Here is a 24,420-nt window from a genome sequence, read left to right as displayed (position 1 = left end):
AACGTGGCCCGTATTGTTCATCGACAACTGGCGCTCCAATGTGCTCTACTGGAAGACAACGTACCAAACTACCGGTACCTGCCTGCACCTGTCCTGGAAAATGACCGTTTCAAGCTGTACTGGGATCGCACTGTTCTGACCGACCTCTCGATCCACCACAACCGCCCAGATATAATGGTTTACGACAAGAGCGACCGCAAAGTCACCATCATCGATGTCGCTATTCCACTGAACCAGAATCTGGAGGAGACCCACGGTCGCAAAATCTGCAAGTACCGACCATTGGCCGTGGAGCTCAAGGAACTGTGGGGGCTAAGGGAGGTCCCAAGAATTGTTCCAGTCGTTCTCTCTGGAACTGGAATTATCCCGAAGACACTTCTGGAAGCGCTAAAGGTGTTGAACATCGAGAAGGAATTGGCCGGCATCCAAAAGTCGGTCATCCTTAGCACCTGCGCGATTGTCCGACAATTCCTCGGTCAGGACTAAAACAGCACGAGCATGCAGATACGTGCATTCCGCAGAGCCTAGTCCCCCTTTGGCATTCAGAAGCCCGGGGGCAGGTGAAAATTCTGGCTAGGTTCGCCTAGTTAAGAAGTGAGATAAGTCTGCCAAAAAAAAAAAAAAAAAAAAAAAAAACGAAATAAATACATAGATAGTTGTTGCCCAATGTGTTTTGAGACCAGCATGGGTCTTTTTAGCTCTAAAACTGTAGCAAATACAGGAGACCCTCAGGTCCAAATATTGAACCACTTAGAAAATCATGGTCAAATGCACGAATACCAAGGAACAATCCTTTGTATTCTTCTAGGCGTAATTATCATAACAACGCTCATGAAACTTTTTAAAGCCTACAAAACATGGGTAACAGCTCAAGCTGTGGAGGCGGCACGTAAAATGCAAGCGGCGTCCGACCTAGTATAAAACCAGATGGATCAAACTACAGCTAAGTTACATAAAAACGTCCAAAAACTACAAACAATCAACAAGACGATCCAACAAGAAATAGTAAAAAATCTTAGAAAAACTACATTGAGGGCTAAACTACAAGAAGCAGAGCAATTATATGCCGAAGTAAAACGAATTTTAAAACTAAATATAAATACTATTAAGGGATCGGACTGCACCCACTACATATCAACAGCTAAAGAAGCTATCCAAAATATTAGAGAAACTATAACTAGTAATAAACAGTATAAAAGACGTAGCCTAAAAGAGATTGGACTAGCGGTTTTATTTACAGTAGGATTGAACAAAATAAAATCAAAAATGGCAAACCTTCCAGAAACTATTAAACTCACTTCCTCCATAGTCCCTCAATTTGACGGAACAATCGACAAACTAAAATCATTTTTGGACGCACTGAACCTAGTAAAAACACTAGAAACAAATGACAATAAAACGACTATCATAACAGTTATTTTAACAAAACTCGAAGGAAGAGCTAGAAATGCCTTCCCCGACACACCATCTTCTTTGGAAGAAATCATTCAAACCCTTAAATCGACAATTAAATCCACACCCCCCGCTCAAATAATAGCAAAAATGACCGGTCTGAGACAAAATGGTAATATAGAAAATTTTTGCCAAGATCTCGAAATACTGGTCAACAAATTAGAAAATGCGTACATCGGAATTGAAGTTCCAACACAGGTTGCTAAATCATTGGCAACAAAGGAAGGAATAAAAAGCCTAGCTAACGGACTGAAAAACGAAAAAACCTCTCTAATCATCAGAGCGGGTACTTTCAACTCATTTTCAGATGCAACAACAAAAGCACTGGAAGAAGATTCCACAAGTTCGAACGTTAACATTCTCTCCTATTCGCAAATTAACAGAAACACAAATCGATACAATAACAATTTCAACCACCCTGCTAACAGGGGCAATTATCAGCGTTATCCATTTAATTCTACCAACAGAGGTAGAAACCAACACAGCTTTAATAATCAACAACGCAGAAACGCACAATTTTTCAACAACTCAACTTTTCCTCAAAGAAATAATAACAACCAGGGCCGACAGAACCAAGTTCGAGGTCAATTTACAAATAATAACACGCAGCGATATCACAACAACCAACACAATGCTAATTTTAACCGTCCGGTACAATACATCCGATTGACGGGAAACGAAGAAATTCCGACGGACGACCTCCAGTCCGAGCCGGTTATGTCATTGGAGGGAAACCAACAGTTAGGAAACCGATGTTAAACATTTACAAATGTGACGTAACTTGTTCAATGTTCGTCACCCTAAAAATGCAAATGACTAAAAGACCATGCACATTAATAATCGACACAGGTGCGGACATCTCTATAATCAAAGAAGACCCAATTAACGGAAAGCAAATAATAGACACCAACAATAAATGCATTATTAACGGAGTTACAGAAGGAAAAATAGAAACAATTGCAAGCACATGCACAAACATTATATTCAATGACATAGAAATTCCACATCAATTCCAAATCGTCAGCAATAAATTTCCAATAAAAGCTGATGGCATCTTAGGTAGAGACTTTCTAACCAAATTTGAATGTAACCTATGTCTGAAAACATGGCTAATGACATTCTTTTATGATAATACGCAGATAGAGATACCAATTCAAGATAATTGGGATAATAATTACGTTATCCCACCAAGATGTCAGTTAATAAAACAATTTTTCTTACCGAACATAGAAGAGGATACCGTCATAATAGCACAAGAAATTAAACCAGGCCTATTCTGCGCAAACTCAATAATCTCTAAAAATTCATCATATATTAATCTCATAAACACTAATACAAGTGAAACAACAATACCAACAGATTTCAAACCACTAGCAATACCTTTAAGCGAATACTCCATTAATCAACTTAACACAACAATAAATCAGGATTCTCCGAATAGAATTACACAACTACTCAAAGAATTAAAACTGGAAAACACACCAGACAATGCGAAAACTAAACTTATCAAACTTTGTACAACTTATAACGACATTTTCGCTTTGGAAAAAGATACATTAACAACAAACAATTTCTACAAGCAAAAAATATGTTTAGAAGACAAAACTCCAGTATATATAAAAAATTACAGAACACCTGAAGCCCAAACAACAGAAATAAATAAACAAATTAATCACATGCTCGATAATAAAATAATTCAACATTCCATCTCACCATATAACTCACCAATATTACTGGTTCCCAAAAAATCTAACAACCAAGATAAGAAATGGCGATTGGTGGTTGATTTCCGCCAACTAAACAAAAAAATTACACCAGATAAATTTCCACTTCCAAGAATAGACGAAATCCTTGATAATTTAGGTAGAGCAAAATACTTTTCCACATTAGATTTAATGTCAGGTTTTCACCAAATAGAACTTGACGACAAATCAAAAAAATACACAGCATTTTCAACGTCTAACGGCCACTACGAATTCACTAGGTTACCTTTCGGCCTTAATATATCCCCAAACAGTTTCCAGAGAATGATGTCCATAGCTCTCAGCGGACTACCTCCCCAATGTGCATTTCTTTATATTGACGACATAATCGTTGTTGGATGTTCTGTAACTCATCACCTCAACAATTTAGAAAATGTATTTCAACAACTACAAAAGTATAACCTAAAATTAAATCCCCAAAAGTGCTTATTTTTTAGACCCGACGTGACATACCTAGGACACAATATTTCAGCTGTCGGCATACAGCCCGACCAAACAAAATTTTCAGCAATATTAAATTACCCCACACCTTCGACTCCCGATGAAGTCAGGCGTTTTGTAGCCTTCTGTAATTATTATCGAAGGTTTATACCGAATTTCGCAGAAATAGCACACCCATTGAACAAACTGCTAAGAAAAAACGTAAAATTTGACTGGACCCCCGAATGTCAAATAGCATTTAATAAATTAAAGAATGAACTCATTTCACCAACGTTACTTCAATTTCCTGATTTTACACGAGAATTCAAACTAATAACTGACGCCTCGCAAGTGGCATGTGGCGCAGTATTAACCCAAGAACAAGACGGAATAGAACTTCCAATAGCCTATGCGAGCAAAGCCTTCACGAAAGGTGAGGCAAATAAATCAACGATTGAACAGGAATTGACTGCAATTCACTGGGCAATAACGTATTTTAGACCCTATCTTTATGGTAGAAAATTCACTGTGAAGACAGATCATAGACCTTTAGTTTACCTATTTTCTATGAAAGACCCCTCATCAAAACTCACTAGAATGAGGCTGGATCTAGAGGAATTTAATTTCGACGTAGAATACTTACAAGGAAAACTAAATGTAACGGCTGATGCCCTATCAAGAATAAAAATTGACTCTGAAACACTGAAAACAGTGATGGCCATGCAAACTAGAGCCATGACTAGGAAAACACAAAGAATTGAAAATAACCCCGAAAAAGCGAATTTCACTGCACTCGACAACACCGAGTCTGATCAACTTAAAGTGTACGAGGCAGTCGAACCTAGAGAATGGGAGAGTCTACCCAAACTTCAATGCGGACGCGCATTTGAAAGTAATGAAATCACTTGTGAAAATGAAACTGAAATAATAAAATGCGCAATAACAAACAAAACAGGATATAGAAAAAAAATGTCGACATACACTGAAATTGCAAGCAATGACGAAAAATCCCTAGGAAACTTATTACAAAAAATTGAAAATATGACCAAGAAACTGAGAATAAGCGTGATAGCTCTAGCGTTATCGAGCGCAATATTCCAATTATGCAGCGTTCAACTCTTCAAGAAGACTTGTAACGACTCACTAAAAGACTTGCAAATAGTGCTCTACACACCCAAGCGTGTGATAGAAAGCAGTGAAGAAAAACTAAGTATCCTAAAAAATTTTCACAACACACCAATAGGCGGACACGTTGGTGCCAGCCGACTATACAAAAAACTCAGTAGACTCTATTCGTGGACAAAAATGAAACAAGAAATTTATGATTACGTCAGAAATTGCATACAGTGCAAACAGAACAAATACTTAACGACATCTAACGAAAATTATATACAAACCAAAACCCCTCAAAAACCCTTCGACCATATATCCATGGACACGATTGGCCCCTTCAATAAATCAAATTCCGGAAACAGATACGCCCTAACTATCCAATGTAACCTTTCCAAATATGTAATAATAAAACCAACCTCCGACAAACAAGCATCTACAATAGCAAGAGCTTTCGTCGAAAACTGCATCCTTGTTTACGGCACTCCTTCTGTTATCCAAACAGATCAAGGAACCGAATACAAGAATGAATTATTCGAGAACATATCTAGACTATTACAGATAAAACAAAATTTTTCGACACCCTATCACCCCCAATCCATAGGAGGACTAGAAAGGAATCACCGTTGTCTGAATGAATACGTAAGACAATTTGTCAACCCTACACAAAGTGATTGGGATGACTGGCTGCCTTACTACACATTCTGTTACAACACGACTCCTCACACAGACTTTTCCTACACACCTTTCGAACTCGTTTTTGGCAGAAACGCCATACTACCCTTCAATATCCAAAATCCTACACATATAGAACCAATATACAATCTCGAAGACTACCACAAAGAGCTACAGTTCAAACTAAAAGTTACAGCAAAGACTACTAAAGAGTTAATTGATAAAATAAAAAAGAAGCGTACAGATAAACAAAGTGAACTTGCCAAACCAATACAAATAAAAATAGGAGATTCAGTCCTGTTAACGAATGAGAACAGAAGAAAACTAGATAAAATATACCTTGGACCATTCCAAATAATATCAATTGAGCATCCCAATGTCACAATTGTAGACATTAAAACTAAAAACAAACAGACTATACATAAAAATCGCATAATAAAATGCAACTGATGAGCAACCCATCTCCATTAGGGGGAAGGGAATGCATAACTAAATTAAATTCCCAGACGATCACGAGTTTATAATATTACCTATTCAAATACCTATGTTGTATTGTATACTACAACAGTTTACCAAGTTAGTAATTAGTTAGTTAATTAACTCGAATACAAAAAAAAAATGTACATATTCCAAATATTAAACAAACATGTTTATACATACAAAAACCAGAATAATTGTAAGGTCAGACGAATTCTAGGCGAAATTTACTGAACACGAATGATTCCATTAGATTACATCATTCTCAAAAAGAGGGAAGGTGTAACAGGATCACTGGACCACCTACAACCCGATACACATGCCCTTATGGCAACAAAATTCTAGCAAGTGCGTCACGCTGTGCAACCAAAATAAACATGCGAACCATGTCGTAAATTCAGGCCAAGGTTCCGATGGTTATTTATTGCATAATATGACGCGCTGACCATTAACTTCCTTTGTTTACTTTTGCACTTCTTCGCTAGCTTCGCTAGCGTGAATTTAATGACAAACACATGCTTGCGCAAATGCGCAAACGTTTCCTATTTATGCTTTCGATTCCGGTTGACATCTTTTCGGACACATGTGTTATGTGTTTTACTACAATTCGCCTGACCACGCATAATAATAGAATTTAGGTTGTAGCTAGTTGTAAGAAATAAACGAATTGAATAAAAGGGAGTCTGACCCAGTTGGGCGCACTCAGTATGAACGCGTACGTGAAAGTCTTTTCATATAACCGAAAGAAACTACTGGGTGTCCACATGGCGATCCTGCGACCTGCGACAAAAGCAATAAGAAACGCTTATCACTTGAACAGAAGTGTTGTGTAAAAAAACCTTAGCTTTCAAGAAAAACAGAACAATATAATATTGTACCCATGGTCCCGAAACCACCCACAATAAAATCGATGAACGAGATATCGACCTATCATGGACCGAACGCTATAAATGCTGCATGTACTTAGTAAAACCGCATCATAACAGCAGTTGGAGAACGGATCGCGAACAAAATTCTGTGAGTATTTAAAATTCCATTTATAAGATAAGTATAAAATCTAGAATAAATTTTCTCCATTTCATTACAGAAACCTATTCAATTGTATGACATCAGAGCTCAAGAGCTGTTTCATCCCGACTGTCGATGCCACCAGAAAAAGGTGCCACCCAAAAAAAGGAGCGCATCCAGCTATATTTACGCATATAGATGCTGCTGGAAAAAATACTTTTCTCAGAACAGGATCAGCAGCAGTAATGACACTCAATCTCCTAGGATTTGGGTAATCGAATTGCTTTTTTTGGTATAAATTAATCAATTTCAAATAAAAGAATTGTTTGTGAACAACGGTGTTTGTTTTCAGTTTCTGTTCAATTAAAAAACATTACAAATATCGCTATTATAGATCGAGCACCGCTGCTAGTAGGTCGATGTTTTGCACATCAAAAAAAAGTTCAAAAAGTGGCGTCAAATTGTCCATCATATACATACAGAAGGTTTTTTTTAAGAATTTTTTGGACTAACACAATTTTTTGCTAACCAACTCTACAGCCAATCCAAATAACCATATCAATCAGCTTTTATTTGGTTCCAAGAGCGTTCCTGTAGGACCTCCCCACACAGAGATATTTTAGTTTGAATGAAAAATTACCCCTTCGTCTTTGATGAAGAATAATTCAATAAACAACCATCACACCGCAAATCGAAAGGCATTTTTGAAAACTCCAATAAATTCTGCACAAGGGTAATTTGTTACTTTGACGAAAAAAAATATTTAAATTTTTTGCATTGATTTCAAAAAAGTGCCAAAAACAGGATTTATATAGTGCTTTACAAAATCTACTGTAATTCTGCAAATACCGCAGTAATTTCTAATGTTTGCAGGCAATTTTTTTGTTTAGTGTATTTCCTAAACATCCGTGAACGTTTCATATTGATATGTTCAGCCGTTTTTTCTATCCTATTTTTCAAAGTTTGGAGTAAATTAGAGAAGCATTTAATCGCAAATCGTACCAGAAGTATAAAATCATACGCGACTCTTAGAATGAACGATTCGTAACTTTCGTCTTAATGAGTTCGATGCACATTCCCATCGATAGGCGTTGATTTTTCACGAAGTTACCGCATGTCGAAAATCACTTAAAACTTCCGACTTCGCTCTCTGTTCCTCTATTTTTTTTTTGTCGAGTGTACATTATCTAGTAAAATGAACTCAACTTTCGTAGCCTTCGATGCAGAATTCTCAGCAAAACTAATAGCAAGCCCGATCGAAGACCGTCCAGTAGAAAAATGGCATCCAGAAAATGGTTGAAAACACTCCTAAAAATGCATGTTATAGAAACTTGCACAAAAGATATTCACAAAATCAGAAAAATCAAAATCAGAGTTTTTTTTTTCCAAAAATGACTTTTTTCAAAGGTTCATAACTTTTGAACATCTGGCCCGATTTGAATAATCGACATATCAAATTGAAGCCAATTAGCTATTGAGAAATTTTGAGAAAGCCGAAAGAGGTGTTTTTTTATTCGTTTTTGCGTTATGATTTTTCAAAGTTAACATGTTTTCAATCTTCGTTCAATATTCCTATACGAATAGACTAAATCGTTGTGACTAGATTCTAGTTTTTTACAGTGCAATATTTTTAAGTTCATTGGCTTCAATTTGATGTGTCCATCACCTGAATCGGTCCAGTAGTTCGAAAGATTGAAACTTTTGAAAAAAGTCATGTTTGCAAAAAAGAAGAAAATGATTTTTCGGATAATCGCTTAACTTTGAAAAAATCTCAAAAGCAATAAGAAACGCTTATCACTTGAACAGAAGTGTTGTGTAAAAAAACCTCAGCTTTCAAGAAAAACAGAACAATATAATATTGTACCCATGGTCCCGAAACCACCCACAACAAAATCGATGAACGAGATATCGACCTATCATGGACCGAACGCTATAAATGCTGCATGTACTTAGTAAAACCGCATCATAACAGCAGTTGGAGAACGGATCGCGAACAAAATTCTGTGAGTATTTAAAATTCCATTTATAAGATAAGTATAAAATCTAGAATAAATTTTCTCCATTCCATTACAGAAACCTATTCAATTGTATGACATCAGAGCTCAAGAGCTGTTTCATCCCGACTGTCGATGCCACCAGAAAAAGGTGCCACCCAAAAAAAGGAGCGCATATAGATGGATATTTACGCATATAGATGCTGCTGGAAAAAATACTTTTCTCAGAACAGGATCAGCAGCAGTAATGACACTCAATCTCCTAGGATTTGGGTAATCGAATTGCTTTTTTTGGTATAAATTAATCAATTTCAAATAAAAGAATTGTTTGTGAACAACGGTGTTTCTTTTCAGTTTCTTTTCAGTTTCTGTTCAATTAAAAAACATTACAAATATCGCTATTATAGATCGAGCACCGCTGCTAGTAGGTCGATGTTTTGCACATCAAAAAAAAAATTCAAAAAGTGGCGTCAAATTGTCCATCATATACATACAGAAGATTGATGAAACGATTGCAAGGTGGCACTATTTGGGGTTGATAGTTGACATTATATGCGAGTCAATCTTGGCACGTAAAACGGAATGTAGGCATGTAAACCATAAAAAAACAAATACAATCAATAATTACTAAAACAAAACCCATTTGCCTAATATTTTTTCAAAGAATACTAGCTCATTGGCTTCAGCTTGATATATTGATCATCTAAATTGGTTCAGGTGTTCGAAAATAATGAATTTAGAAATTATTTTTGGAATAAAAAGGGAACAAAATATTTTTGGGCCACCCTAAAATGGAAATGGGCACTCTAATGAAAATAAACAAAAAAAAAAGCGATAACGATCAAAACTACCAATTTTAACGAAAATCTAAAAACCACTATATCGGGATGGCATGGAAAGGAAGTATATGTATAAAGATCCCATCTTTTACATTACCTTGGTATATAAATATGCTGGTATGATATTTTTTCTCTGTAGGTAGTCGCTAAATCCCGCCGCCCGCGATCTGGCACCCCCAGGCAGAGAGCGCAGAGTAATGTTCGAAAATTATTACCCATTTCGAAAGCAGCCTTTCCTTTTCTGCCCACTGGCTCGACGGTATCATTCGCGCTCCCTCTCGCTTCTCGCATCCGTGAAAAAGTGAGCCGCCATGTTTACTGCTACCACTACAGTATGCGCTTCGAGAGCAAAAAAAACGTCGTGCAAACGCTTTTGACAGCCTCTCTAAGTTTCGTCGCGTGTGCGTGTGTGGAAAAGAAAATTAACTTCTGAAATTTCGAAGCAACCATTCGGGAGCAAAATCCTAACCCACTGTACATTTGCAGCAAAATAAAGAAACTTTGCGGAACGTTATCGTAACTGAGTGAGCGATTTCAGCAGTGGCCGGACAGTGGAGCATTACCGAGGGCAAATCCCGTGAATGCTGAACAGAGAGGAATAGGAGCAGCAGCAGAGGCAGTAGTTTCGGTTTCGAATTCGCGTGTGGCCCGCGTCCGAGAAGAGAGTGTGTATTTTGGAAGTCAGAAAATTCGATTGGATCGAAGAAAAAAAATGTCGGTAGTTAAAAAGTGTTAACGATTGTGTTTATGAGTTCAACTAGCAGCAAGATAACCACTCTGTATCTAAGCATAGTGTAATATGTTCCAAGCACGATCCAGACCCAGCAGCAGGAGTAGCGAGGATAGTCCGTCACCTTCCCAATCATCGCCAATGGCTGCTGCTGCAGCAGCAGCAGCGAGTAGCGCTGCGCTCAATACCAGCACTGGCAGCAATTTAGACGATGACCCCAACAGTGTGAGTATTCCCCCTTGAAAGCACATTTCCGTGCTCCGTGCAAGAGTAGTAATCCACGTCGTAACCCCACGGGAAGTGACACGAAAAAATGAGGCGAAAGGAATTGCTCGTTCGGAGGAGTCCTTGGAGATACATATATTTTTTTATGCTGGCAGTTCTGCTCCATGGTCAGCTAACCAGCGTTTTCTTCCCTCCACACTTTGCTTCCTCTTCTTCGTCATCGTCGTCTTATTGTTGGCAATCTCATACACGGACGAATGGCCGTACGTTCGTTCTACTCTCCTCCGTACACATTTGTGCTTCTTTCATAAAGCTAGCCTTACGAGAGGCTCACACTCACACAGATGCGCGGCACTCTTTTCGGTTGTAAGATCGAAGACGAGTGGCAGAGTTGCCAGGGAGTTGCGATATTTTCCTTGAAGGAAATCATTTGCAGGTTTCGTTTGCGAATTCCATGCTAAATTATCCTTTTGAATGATAAACTTATCAAGTTTCAAATGTTGTTTCCAATTCAACGACTGTTGTGTCGTAGGGAAATTTTATTTATCCCTAGCACCTGAAGGTCATAATTGTACTTGACAGCTAGGATAATGGAATTTCGCGAAAAGGCCCTCAGAAGCGTTTTATAGATCCAATTCTACTTTGTACCCATAATTCAGTACTATTGACTATCTTGTAGATTATTAAAAAAAAAAAAACAATCGCACATGCCGATAATGTATTCCTTAACATGTGGCCGAGTAACGGTCCGTGTATGATTTTCCCGATTAAATTTGATCGCTCCTATTTCCATTGATATATTAGATATTACTTTTGGAATATGAGAGTGCCTATATGATGATGGCATTCAGATTGGTTTTAGTTGATCAGTCATCAATGTGGAATGTAATGAAAATACTGTAAAGTCTACAAAAGCCTGAGCATCGCGTGCTTCGAACAAATGTTATTACAAGAGGTGGAAAATGTGAACTGGAATGAAGCACTTCAAATTCTTTTTCGAGCAATCATTACGGTTTTCAATACGCGATTAAATATTTAACTCATTTAAGCAAACATAGCTAGACCCGGGCGCTCAAACTACATAAATGGTCCTATATTATGGGTTCCTTCTGCATCATCTAATTTCCAGGCCGTTCCTTTAATTTTGTTTCTCCTGTACTATTTGGGGCACTACGTCACTGCCAGCATTTCGCTTCTCAAAGCACAACAAAGTGCACTTTCCTACAGGCCACACGTTATGATTGACGTTTCCCTTTCCCGCAAGTTATTGTCATACAAAACTATAGAAACTATAAACTATATTCAGAATATTTAATATTTATCAGAAGACCAAAATCTTTTAAGCTACGCCACTAGAACCGGTTTGCTGAAAAGGGGTCCGAAAATTGTACACCTGTCCCAACAGACCTGTTCATGAAAGGTCCTGTGTGTGACATTCCAAATCATTGTTAGTCCTAACGGATCCACAAGCTTTGGCGTATTCAATAGCAGTTTCATCACTTTCCTAAGACTTAGTTTATCATTTACGGTGGTGGTTGCGGAATTGGCTGCAATAAACACTGCATTATAACACACTCAGACCTTGCTACCCGATTTTTTTATACTCTTCAGATGTACTGAAGTCTAGTCTATATTCATCGAATTGCTGAAAATATAGGTTCAGTTAACATTACTGGATTCCCTATCATTGTTCGATATCAGGAAGTAAGAAGGCAAAGTTCTTGCTGAAAAGAACGCTCTGGAATAAGTTTTTTTTTTCATTATTTTTAGTCCTATTATTAGAAAATATATCTATGGTTATCAACGTTTTCATTTTTCGTCTTCCGCTATTCTGCCGCTCTGCGCTTAGTTGTCCCATGTACAACAACCGGGAAAACGCATTCAAGGTTTTCTAACATATTTGTCTAACAGAAGCTTTAAGCATTTCAGTGTAGCAAAACAGTGGGTTTCTTCATAAGCAGTAAACTAATGTTTATTGAAATGTGAGAAGATTTCCTCACTTGAACCGATCAATCTTGGTTACAGGCTCAAAAACTCATGGGGGACAGTTATGCCTAGAATATCAACATGGGACAATTAAACTTGATGTTGTTTTTTTAAATACTGGAAACAAACAATAAGTTTTTTCGTGTTTTACAGAAGATTAAGCATAAAAACATCGTTTTATGAAGAAAAAATTATCAAAAAGTAACAGGGGACAACTATGCATAGAACGGCAGTATTCCCCTCTCAACTCAACTCAAAAATTACCATACGTAGCATTCCTCCCGTTTAGTAACTTAGTTCTGAAGTGATGATTTTCTATATCGTAAATTTCAAAACAAGAAGCATCAAATATATCCTCTTCGACGATTCCATAGTATTCGTTGAATTTCAAGGAAGGGCTAACTCGCGCGTTTTTTAGTGACACTTTACAACAAAACTGTGAATTCGTATCTCTATCCACATATTATAATTTGCTATTCAGATTGGATTCCTTAAGAAATGAATTTTGTTTTTTTTCTTTAGTATTGTTCCGAGAAGTGCTCGAAGACATAAAGAGTCAATGTTGAATTTTATTCGAGCATTTTGGTATTTCCTGCAGTCGACCGTCACACGAACGCTACAGCAGCATTCGCACTCAGAAGGATCTGTTCTTCCAGCGAGTTCTTGGTGTTGATCCCTGGTTGGTGGTGCATTTTACCTGGCGGAGTTTAATGTTTCGTGAGACACGTTTGCTGATCCTAACGTTCTCTTATGGAATTCTTGTCCAACCCGCATGTATTCATGGCTGATATTGGATGATAAAGGGGGTCAAAGTTCCTTGGATCACGTTTCCTTCAGTGCCAGCATGGCCAGGTATTTACCAAAATTGATCTTTTTTATTCTCTACTAGCTGACCCGGTAAACCCGTCCCGCCCAAAATGGGTTTTTTGTTATCAATATTTTCAAAAAAATCACGTTTTTCTACTAACGAATGTTCACGAATACGATCGCATAACTATTCATTGATTGATCTTATAATTGCCCCTTTACAATTTCCTTTTACTATAAATTTATAAATTTCCTAGTACGTCTACCAAAACTCATTATAATATAAAATAATAAATAAATAAAAAACACTTCTGAAACCTCCATATGCCAAATTTGGTTCCCATTGCTTGATTAGTTCTCGAGTTATGCAGAAATTTGTGTTTCTTTTGTATGGCAGCCACTCCGTAGAGTGGCCGACAGGTGCATCGAATCACCATAGAAGCATATCTTGTCCCCTAAAACCTCCATTTGCCAAATTTTGAGTTGTGCAGAAATTTGTGTTTCATTTGTTTTTCCACTACATCTACACTAGGATTGCGCGATCTTTATAAAAATCGATTAATTTTCTTAACGGCGTTGCATTATGTTTTGTTTCTCTGCACGAAGCCCGTAAAAAACTATAGTTCAGAAAAAAGCATTTTCGAGAGCCGTTATGAAATCATTTAGTTAAATAAATTAATTGGAAATGCACAGGAGGAAATTGTAGAAGAATCATACTGATTTTGTCAGCAATGAAGCAATCCAAATGTTCGTCAGCTAAGTTTTATTTCTTTCGTATACATACATTATATAAATTCTTTTGTTGTATAATTGTTTAATCTTTTAATTCTTCAATTCTCCAATTTAATTTCTTAATCCCGTAAATATTTTTTTTCTTTAATGTGTTTATTACTTCCTGATCAACTCTTCATTCTTAAATACTTTAATTCTTCATTCCTTTAATTTTCAATTCATCAATTCCGTCCCGCCGTCGCTAACGGAATATATCGCCAGTACGAATCATTTGGGGGAGTTCTCTCGGTTACCTTCTCAGGTTTTCCAAATATAACTCTCCGCCATCGCAACTGGAGTTCAATAAAGAAAACTCGCGATGATCCGCGATATAATTTTTTTCAAATCTCATTTCGCTGAATAGTTGAGAGTTCATGTCTTAGAATCACATCACATACCGCGGTGAATCCTGATTCTTCTTAACCATTCCCACTAACAATTATCCCTTCCATGATAAACGCTAGGGAGCCACGCTATAGAGGCGACCCTTCTGGCCTTCGGGCGGCGAATATCATACTTACACTCCTTCCCTTTCCCTGGTGACAGTAAGGGGCTGTCCACATACCACGTGGACAACTTTAGGGAGGGTAGGGGGTAAGAAAATGTCCACTCTTGTCCACGGAGAGGGGAGAGGGGGTATAGACTGAGTCCACGTGGACAGGAAGAATTTTCTCTCCGTATTTATCAATAAACGGATTGAGAAGCCTGAGAGTGCTGCCCAGGCAAACGTTCATATATTTTCTCTCATATCATGGATCTTCTTCAGTGAAATCTGTATTATAAAAATATCTCACGTAAATTGTGAATGACCAACTAAAGGGTGTGTCACATCAAATTGCATCACGGAAAAAACGCTGTAGAAATTTAATTTTTAGGAATTATATCTTCAGCTTTCGCTTATATTCAGATAAGAGTGTATAGATCACGTTGGCCATGCTTCACTGTCAATTTTTTGTAAATTTGGAAAAATGTCGTCGAACGAAAAAGAGCGTCGTGAATTAATCCTGTGCACTCATTTCGAGAATCTGGAGTTGTCACATCGGGACATCGGTAAGATGCTGGGAATCGTCCAATCCACGGTCAGCAGAGTACTAAAACGATACTTCGAGAACCTAACCATCGACCGGAAGGTGAAGAACGGCAAAAATGGATGCTCCGTCAGTGAAAAAGATCACAAGCGCGTAGTTAAGCAGTTTAGACGTGATCCGAGAAGTTCGGTCCGGGATGTCGCCAATAAGCTGAATTTGTCAAGTTCATTCATCCAGCGGACCAAGCAGCGGGAGGGCCTGCGTACATACAAGGTTCAGAAGGCTCCTAACCGCGACGAATGGCAAAACATGGTGGGGAAGACGCGAGCCCGGAAGCTGTACACCGAAATGCTGACGAAGCCGCATTGCCTGGTAATGGACGACGAAACCTACGTCAAAGCGGACTTTCGTCAGCTGCCGGGCCTGTTGTTCTTCTCCGCAGAGGACAAATTCAGCGTTCCGGAGGAGCTTCGCAAGCAGAAACTATCCAAGTTTGCCAAAATGTACATGGTGTGGCAAGCGATCTGCTCTTGCGGAAAGCGGAGCGCCCCCTTCGTGATGACCGGCACGGTAAACGGGCAGGCTTACCTTAAGGAGTGCCTACAGAAGCGCTTACTACCACTATTGAAGCAGCACGAGGGCCCGACCATCTTCTGGCCGGATCTCGCTTCGTGCCACTATTCAAAGAACGTGTTGGAGTGGTACGAAGCCAACGGGGTCACCTTCGTGCCAAAGGAAATGAACCCGCCCAACGCGCCGGAGCTTCGCCCAATAGAGAAATATTGGGCGATTATGAAGCAGGCCCCCCGGAAGAACCCAAAAGTTGTCAAATCGGACTTCAAGAGAAAATGGATTTCTGTTCAAAAAAATCTACAACCTGACGTTGTACATAACCTTATGGACGGGGTAAAGAGGAAGGTGCGAGCATACGGGCTTGGGCTCGAAGTATGAATAAAAAGAAAATGCCAAAAGTTGTTTAATAGTTTTTTTTACTGTCTAAAATTTTCAAAAGGATCGGTCTACTGGGCGAATTTCTACAGCATTTTTTCCGTGATGCAATTTGATGTGACACACCCTTTATTTCCTATGATCGAACTTTTATAGTTACGGGGTATGCATAGCCCTCATAGCCAAAACTATAAAAATTAAACGATTCCATAATGGTTGAGATTCCATGATATGCGTAAATGATTTTTATCAATTATAATTTTCTATACGTTTTGTTATATCTCGAGAACAATATATGATAATAACGTCTGTATAGTTTTTCATACAGAATTGCGTGTAAAATCATTTTTCCAAAGTATTTTCATTCCATTAATTTCTAGGAATAAATATTTACATTTGCAGGAGATTGTCTATGCATCACTAGTCGTTGAGCCAGTGTTCTGATAAATTATAGAATATTTCAGGAGGTGATAGAGGATCATATTTGATGAAAAAATCCTACGCATGTAGTCAATTCTCAACTAGGACATTGTTGAATTTTTGTTAAGTCTAATTTTATGTCTTGAACTGACTCTAATTTAGAAAGTACGCTCCTTAGAATAATTATACTGTTCATTTGAAAGATAAGAAAATTTTGCATAGAATGCAATTGTAAAATTAATAGAACCCAGGATCAACTTTTAAATGTAAGGAACCAACTTCAAATTTTGTGTTTTTAATTAATTTTCCAAAAATGCATGATAAACTGGATTGTTTCTATCAGCCAAATTGAAGCTCTCCAACCACTCTACAGTTCCTTCCTTTGCCACCACACTATTATCCTTCTTGTTATCTTCCACTAATTTAAATGTGTTCACAACATAATTTTTATGCAAGTTTTCCTCAAATGAAAGCATCGTGCGCACTTTTTGACTTTTCAGTTCAGTCATTTTAAGGCAAAAAACCGGTCTCAAGGAAAAGTTCAATAATTCTTTTGTAGTTAAGATTTGATCATCAGCGTGGAAGATTTTTTATGATCCCCTATCTCTCCAAATTTTTCGGATCAGCTACCTAATAACCTATATATAATAATATTATTTTAAACAGATATAATAGTTTTCGATATTTTATTCAATTTATGAGAAAGTTTTCTCAATAGTTTGAACATTTATAAAAAAAAAATAATAGAAGGTTAATGAATTTCTCAAAAAAAAAAAGTTTCAATCGGGCAACAGGCTTCAGGGCCATTTTTGGAAAAAAATGAACGAAATTTCAATAAAATGGGGAGGATCGGGGCAGCGGAGGATTAATTTGGCGTTGAATTGCTCTCTGGTAAACTGTGACGTTTTAATAAGGATTTAAGTGGAGGAAAACTAAAGAGCAATACAAATAACTTATCGTGCAAGATTAGTAAAAAATTATTGAGTCGTGAGTTTTTTGATTTTTTTTCCCCACGAGCATTTTGGAAGCTATCTAGACACGCAATGCAGGATGGTCAATAAGCAGTTGAAAAATAAAAAAATATATATAGATATTGAAAATATTTTTAATAAGGTATTAGTACCCTTTGAAACTATTGCGGAAAAGGTTTCTATTGCGCTGATGACTAAAAGTGAATTGATTGTGTGAATGAACCGACATTTCCTGTGGCGAAATGTCGAAAATGTTTTGAGTGATCTTTGAAACGCTATAACTCTGTTATAAAATAATGCGTTCGTCAAAGCATCAACTGGACCATGTATTAAATATTTCCAAGATTGCGATAAGTAGATTTGACCATCGATTTGCTGTGCGTTCATTATTTCATGAAATATTCTTAATTCGAAATCAAGGGATAATTTTTCATTCGATAGAGAATACTTCTGTAGTAAATAGTTCTACTGAAACTCTCTATGAATAAAATGGACGCGAAATAATCATGTTGATTGGATTGCTTTTAAGCATATATTCTCAAAATCTAGAGAAACTTTGAAAACAAACTATAAACGCGTTATCTTTTCTTGCAAAGTATTTTATCTACAACACATATACACATCACACACTAGAAATTTGTAGCTTGAAAATGCTGTATTTTTTATCTTAATGTCATCATTTATATCGAAGATTCAGGCGTTCCGAAATCTCTGAAAAATTTCGACCTTTTACTCCTCATCCTTTGTCAAGTGAGGATCTATAGATATCAGTACATGCTTCCTACTTTATCTTTTCTTTTTTTTGAAATTCTTTTTAAATGATAGAAAAAGAGTATATGTATATAAAATCGTTCTGTTCGTTTTTGTGCGCTTCAAAAACTCGAGCTCTGATGGAGCTCATATTATAACACAAGATACGAGCCATTTCAAAAATTGTTGTTGCTACTGCCAACGCCTCAAGAAGCTTCAAGATTTCCAGATGAAATAAGCACACTTCTGAAATAAATCTGTGTAGGTAAATTAACTTTCTAGTACTGAATATGTATTCTATGTGACAGTAACACAACTGGATATTGTGCGTTTCCGTGTTGACAAACCAGATGGCAGATTGCCTTTAAGATAATAGAAAAACAAAGTATTACAAGTATTTTAATTAGAGACGAATGAACTGCAAAGTTTAAAGCCTTTCAAAAACAATGAACAAAAAACATACAAGTATTTCAAAATTAAACTCATATGGAATATTTGCTTTGTTTTACTACTCATTTTTCTGTCATAAAAAACCAATGAGCCACGGCAAACGTGGCAGGGTTCAGCAAGTAAAATTTGAAACAAAATAAACTTAAATGGAATTAAAATTTAATTCATGCGCAATTCAGTTATTTCCCGAATTATTCTAATAAAATCAAGAAAAATGTCCACGTGGTCAACAGGGGGAGGGGTATGAAAATGTCCACGCTTGTCCACGGAGGGGGAGGGGGGAGTTTAAAATCGTGCTTTTTCTGTCCACGTGGTATGTGGACAGCCCCTAAGGACGTGGCCGGCGTCGTTATTGACCATTTAAAGCTCGAATCACCGAAAATTGCACAACGAGAATGATTTGCTAGTCCCGAGCGTCATTCTGTGTGTTCTTTGTGCAATTTGGTTGGTTCAGGTCAATCACTGAGAGCAACTACAAATTGTACAGTCTACCCAAGCTCAAGCTCAAGCTCAAGCAATGAAGCAATCCAAATGTTGACATTAAGTCGATGTACACTGAAAAACAAATTTACAAATAGCTTTTCTAAGGTCGAAAAAATCGAAACAAAAATATCGATTTTCGCGATTATTCCGAGTACAAAGAATCGATACAAAAAATCGGAGTCCGAAATGAAAAAATTAACGATCCTTTAAAGATCTATCCGAGATTGCCCAATCCTAATCTACACACATAAAACAAAAAAAATGTTCGTAAAATATTCCAAAATTTGAGAGTTTGAGCTCTAAAATGATGTGCTGCTGTGGCCGAGTCGTTAGTGTCACACCTAACATGCCGGTGGTTCGGGATCGATTCCCGTTCTGGACAGGGGAATTTTTCGTCAAAGAAATTTTCTCCGTCTTCCACTGTGGCCACGCGTATTCTAGAGCTTGTCACTCAGAATACATTCAAGGCGTGTTATCCGGCATAGAAATCTCAACTAAGTACTAGTGAAAATAACGCAAGCAATACTAACTTGAGACTGCGAAGTTCCTCTAGGAACATTAGTGCCATTTAAGAAAAAGCTCTAATATTATGTACATCCCATCTTTACGTGCTCATTTTCTGTACATCCCATCTTTACGCGCTCATTTTCTGTACAAAAATGGTTTTTTATTCGTAATGAAAAAAATGGCAATTACTTTTCGGGCAACCCAATAGTATGCTCCTTCAAGGGCATACTGCTGAATTTTGTGATTGCGATGAATTTAGCTTCACTAAACCATAACGGTTGCCTAAGTATGACGAAGAGCGGAGCCAATCAGTAATCAAACTCGTGTATCTTGGAAAAGATTGATGAAGTACGCCAAAAATTCCTTGGAGGTAAGATACTGGCGTTGCTCGGTAACGCACCCAGTATTTTTCCTTAATTCTCAACTATCAAAGATTGTCCAATCTTGTCTAATCGGAGATTATGTCTTTCATAAATAAGCGAATATTTACTCTGATAAGGATCGATTTGAGAAGTATGTGACAGATCCGACTGAAGAGTTTGCGCATTCGCGCGGAGGGATTATCGGTGTTGGTTCACTTTGACTCAACGAGCAACGAGAAATGGCAAAAATCTTCGTTATGTACAGGACTAAAAAACTCAGATCGAAGGAAGAGACCTGTGTCAGTGCTTCGACGGTAATTGAGATTTATAAAAACTTTGGAAAAAAACGAGGGACCAACACGTCCAGTATGACTTGGAAATTTTTATTAAAATGGTTGTACTGGTTACTGGAAGACCTTCTTTTCGTTCGGAAGAAGAGATTGCGTATATAAATATGGAACTTGAATTTGTCAACAAATGCTTTTTACTGTCAATGTTATATCTAACTGTCAAAAATAGGTAATAAATATTGTCTAGTTTTGACATCTAGCGAAGTATTTCAATTTAAAATGAAAATAGTTTCACTGTCCCATAGCTTTGTAGAGCTTTGGACATGTCGACTTTGGTGGTGGAAAGCACATTCTTCGATTAGCATTGATTTTCTGCTATCATTTAAAGAAAACCACTGCAAAATTGCACTGCATGCAAGCTTTTTTTTTATTCTTTTTTTTTTTGAGACTTTCAGCCTCCTGGGCTGGTTCGTCTCAGTAAAAACGGCCGAAACCATGCCGCAAAGTGCGCTTACTATCCATTTTACATGCACATACGGACAAGCAATTAACAATAAAACAAAAACAGATTTCGTCACGAGAATTTCTACACATTTGAGCTTTTTTTTCCCTGGTTTGACGAGGCCACAGATGAGGAATCCGCGCCACTCGAAGATGCCGACTGTTCTTGTTCCCCTTATCGCGAAGGGGAAGGAACAAGGATCTTCGATTTAATCACAAGTTTTTTGTTCAAATTTTAAAGTACAGATCGGCATCTTTCAAAAAACAGAGTAGTGCAGTATTTTGTGAAGGGTCGTCGCCAAGCACATCTCGAATGCTCCCGCTGATCCCGTGTGAGTTCCGGAGGTTCTCATACTTTGGGCAAATACAGAGGATGTGTTCGACTGAATTGCGAACCTCGCACAAGTCACAGAGGGGATGAAAGGGTCCTCTGTTGAATTTGTGTGACATGTTGCAGTGGCCGGTTCTTAACCTGGATAAGATTCGTTGCTCTCTCATCGTTTTGACGTCTTCGAATCTGGTGATGGATCCTTTGATTCTCCGGAGGAACAGCGTCGCTTCAACGGACCATTTTTCCGCCCAAAAAGTTTTGAATGTGTTGGCGATCCATAGTCTGATGTTGTCTAGCGGTACTTTGCGCGTCAAAAGTTGTCCAAGGTGACCGATTCCAGCAAAACGGTCGGCCGCTTCATTGCCGGCTATGCCACTATGTCCGGGGACCCACATGAGGACTGTATCCAGATACCTGAATGCAAGCATAAGCACAAGTGGTGAGCATACTTTTATAAAAATCGGAGTACTTTGAGTGAAAATTCTGGTCCAAGGACCAGTTAACGTTCGTCCAGTTAAAAAGCAGTCTAGTTTAATCAGGTTCAGTTATCGAATGATTACTGTAAATGGTCTATGGTTGTGTTCTTGTTTCTGTGAATAATAAACACATAAATAAAATCTCAAGTTAGGGAAAATACAAGCGATATAAAATCCTGCTTCGTACGCCCCCCGCAATGCAGAGAAAAAAACCCGGCTAAGTCAGGCGTCATAATTAATCGAACATTAACAGATTTTGAATGGTCTCAATCATTTTGTCATCTCCCTGTTTATTCTGTGGAAGCCGAAATACTGAACATCGCCGAAACGTATTAAAAGCGTTCCTTCTCTCTGTACTAATCTATTCATATTCTCTCCATCCGCAGTCCATCATCGGAAAGGTGCGCTCGCGCGTATCCAGCATTTTACCGGACGCACTTTCCAAATGGTTCTCACCGGCCGCCGTCAAGCGACCACGAGATAGCGACAGCAGACAGATTGGCTACGGCGGTGGCGGTGGTGAAACAGCGCCGGCGGGACGCAATGGAAACCTAACGAGGAATCACCGCCGGCACTCCACTTCCAGCGATGCCGACGAGAATCCGTCGGAGAGCGGTGGGAGGCGGCAATACCACCAGCAGGAAGAGGACGAGGAGGACGAGGATGAAGAACATGCTCCGCCAACGAGAAAAAAGAAGCGACTTGAGGAGAGTTTCGTAAGTTATTGTGGTGTCACTCATAACTAGCAAAGATACATCTCCATCTCTTTTTTTCTTGCAGAACAATTCCCTGACAGATTTTAACGACGATATGGGTATTCAGGCAGGACCCAGCGGTCTCAACATTTCCGCCATCGATCGTCGCAGTTCCCTTCCCGCGGGAATGCACCTCCAGAGAAGAGCCATCCGGAATACCTTCTCCGCGTCAACTCCTGCCACATCACCGCAGCAGGGTGGTGTTGTTCTCGGTGACAGACCGCTTCACAGCATACAGCAGAGGACCAGTCTGATTGGATACGGTAATCGGACCACGGCCCCGTTCAATTTCGGAGGGGAAACTACAAGCGCCGCATCCTCCATCAAGACAACACCAATCGGTGAAGAACCGGAACCGGAGGAGCAAGAAGAAGATCTTAATGAGAGTGTGTCGGCATCAATTAGACGTCGTAGGGGCATCCGGGATGTTAGCAACCGGAAGAGGTTAAACATCCAACCGATAAGTAGCGTGGATCGATCGATTTCAGAGCCCCCGTTACGGATTTTCGGAGCAACGGTTTCTGCGCACGTGTTGTCCCAAGGTTCCAGTAGCGATAATCTTATTGAAGAAGAACAGGATCAGGAAAACCGGCAGCAGCAGCAGCAGCAACCGGAAGCCACAAACCCCAGCAGCCAGGAAGACAACGCACGATATAAAACCCTCTCTAACGGTAATATGAACGAGTCTGCATCGGAGAGTAGCAGCGTTTCCAACCTTAACCTGAGTCAATCGGAGCAGCACCAGCAGCAACAGCTGCTGCAGGCGGAAAGTCGACGAATGTCCGGATTCATGGGAAACAATCGAAGTAAGCGGCACCGCGTGGGCGGTTCAACTGGTGATCTGTGTTTTTCATCGCATCTGGAAACGGAAAAGAGTCTGTTTTCGGCCAAAAATGCCGGTAGAGCTGGGAAACCCACATTCAATGCCTCCCTTTATGGTAGCAGTTTCTCTCTGGGCAGTACCAATAGTAGTTTATTCGCTAGCTCTCCGTTTTACAACGGGAGAACTATGTACGGCGGTGCCTCGGCGTATAATGCCCGCCGCGAAAAACGCCAAAAGGCACTCCGAGTGCCGGTGCAAATCCGACCGTCTTCCTCGTTGTCTAATTTTTCATCTTCCAATGCGAGTATCGCGTCCGATACATCGGCACTCTCGAACACGGCTAAACGCATTCTGGAAATCATGAATCAATGCTCGGGTCCACTTAATGAGGCCCGTAAGCTTGGCAGTAGTCTCAGCCTAAACAGCACTCTTGCATCGCCCAAGGTACCCGGATTGGTGCAGGCACGCAAGCGGTTCAACGAGGAGGATCTCAACACCAGTCGCAGCATACGAATGTCTAGTCCTAGAACGCCGTACAGTCGGCCACAGAGTGCCACCGGCAATAGCGCCTCCTCGGTCAATAAACCTCCGATTGCGGAACTGCAGATCCCTTCGATGTCCCAGTTGTTGCACATGAAGCGCCTACAAACGAACACGGAATCGGTGCGACGTGTCGCTACCCAAGGTACGGCCAGCACGGTTCTCAACGAACCGAGCGAATACAAGCTACCCACGGAATCGGACGACACCAACAATAATGTGAAACACACGAGCAAGATGCGCAACAAGTTGCACCGGGTGCGGGAGGAATTGCACTCGGATCGAAGCAACAGCACACCTATGCCCCAGCTGAATCTGCCGGAGGTGCAGCTGGCCGGATTGAAATCAGTTCCTAAGTTCGACATGCTACCGGCGGCAGTTGCCAGCAGCAATAACACGGGTGGTCCTAACGGGTCGTCCAAGTGGAGAATCACAACGGCCACAGGCGAGAAGACTTCCGTGCTCGGCACGAAAAGCAGCAGTAAAGGTGCGTTGATTTCAGTGTATTTTAATGTTTCGTAACTAGAG

General features: G+C 39.1%; 1 protein-coding gene across 4 annotated transcripts in view; it reads left to right on the top strand.

Moving 5' to 3' along the window:
* The first annotated feature begins 10,058 nt into the window (after window positions 1-10,058).
* The window catches only part of LOC129763455 (nuclear pore complex protein Nup153), a 54,649-nt gene continuing 40,287 nt past the window's right edge, over window positions 10,059-24,420 (top strand). For all 4 annotated transcript variants that reach the window (XM_055762529.1, XM_055762527.1, XM_055762531.1 and 1 more), the window contains exons 1-3: window positions 10,059-10,693; window positions 22,161-22,490; window positions 22,555-24,379. In XM_055762529.1, coding sequence (XP_055618504.1) covers window positions 10,538-10,693; window positions 22,161-22,490; window positions 22,555-24,379 — 2,311 coding nt within the window. In that variant the 5' untranslated portion in view covers window positions 10,059-10,537. The remainder of the gene's footprint in view (window positions 10,694-22,160; window positions 22,491-22,554; window positions 24,380-24,420) is intronic.

The sequence above is a fragment of the Toxorhynchites rutilus genome, chromosome 1 (genome assembly GCF_029784135.1).
Source record: "Toxorhynchites rutilus septentrionalis strain SRP chromosome 1, ASM2978413v1, whole genome shotgun sequence".
NCBI classification, from domain to species: domain Eukaryota; kingdom Metazoa; phylum Arthropoda; class Insecta; order Diptera; family Culicidae; genus Toxorhynchites; species Toxorhynchites rutilus.
Note: the sequence above shows the minus strand (reverse complement) of the source record. Positions and strands in the feature narration are given on the sequence as shown.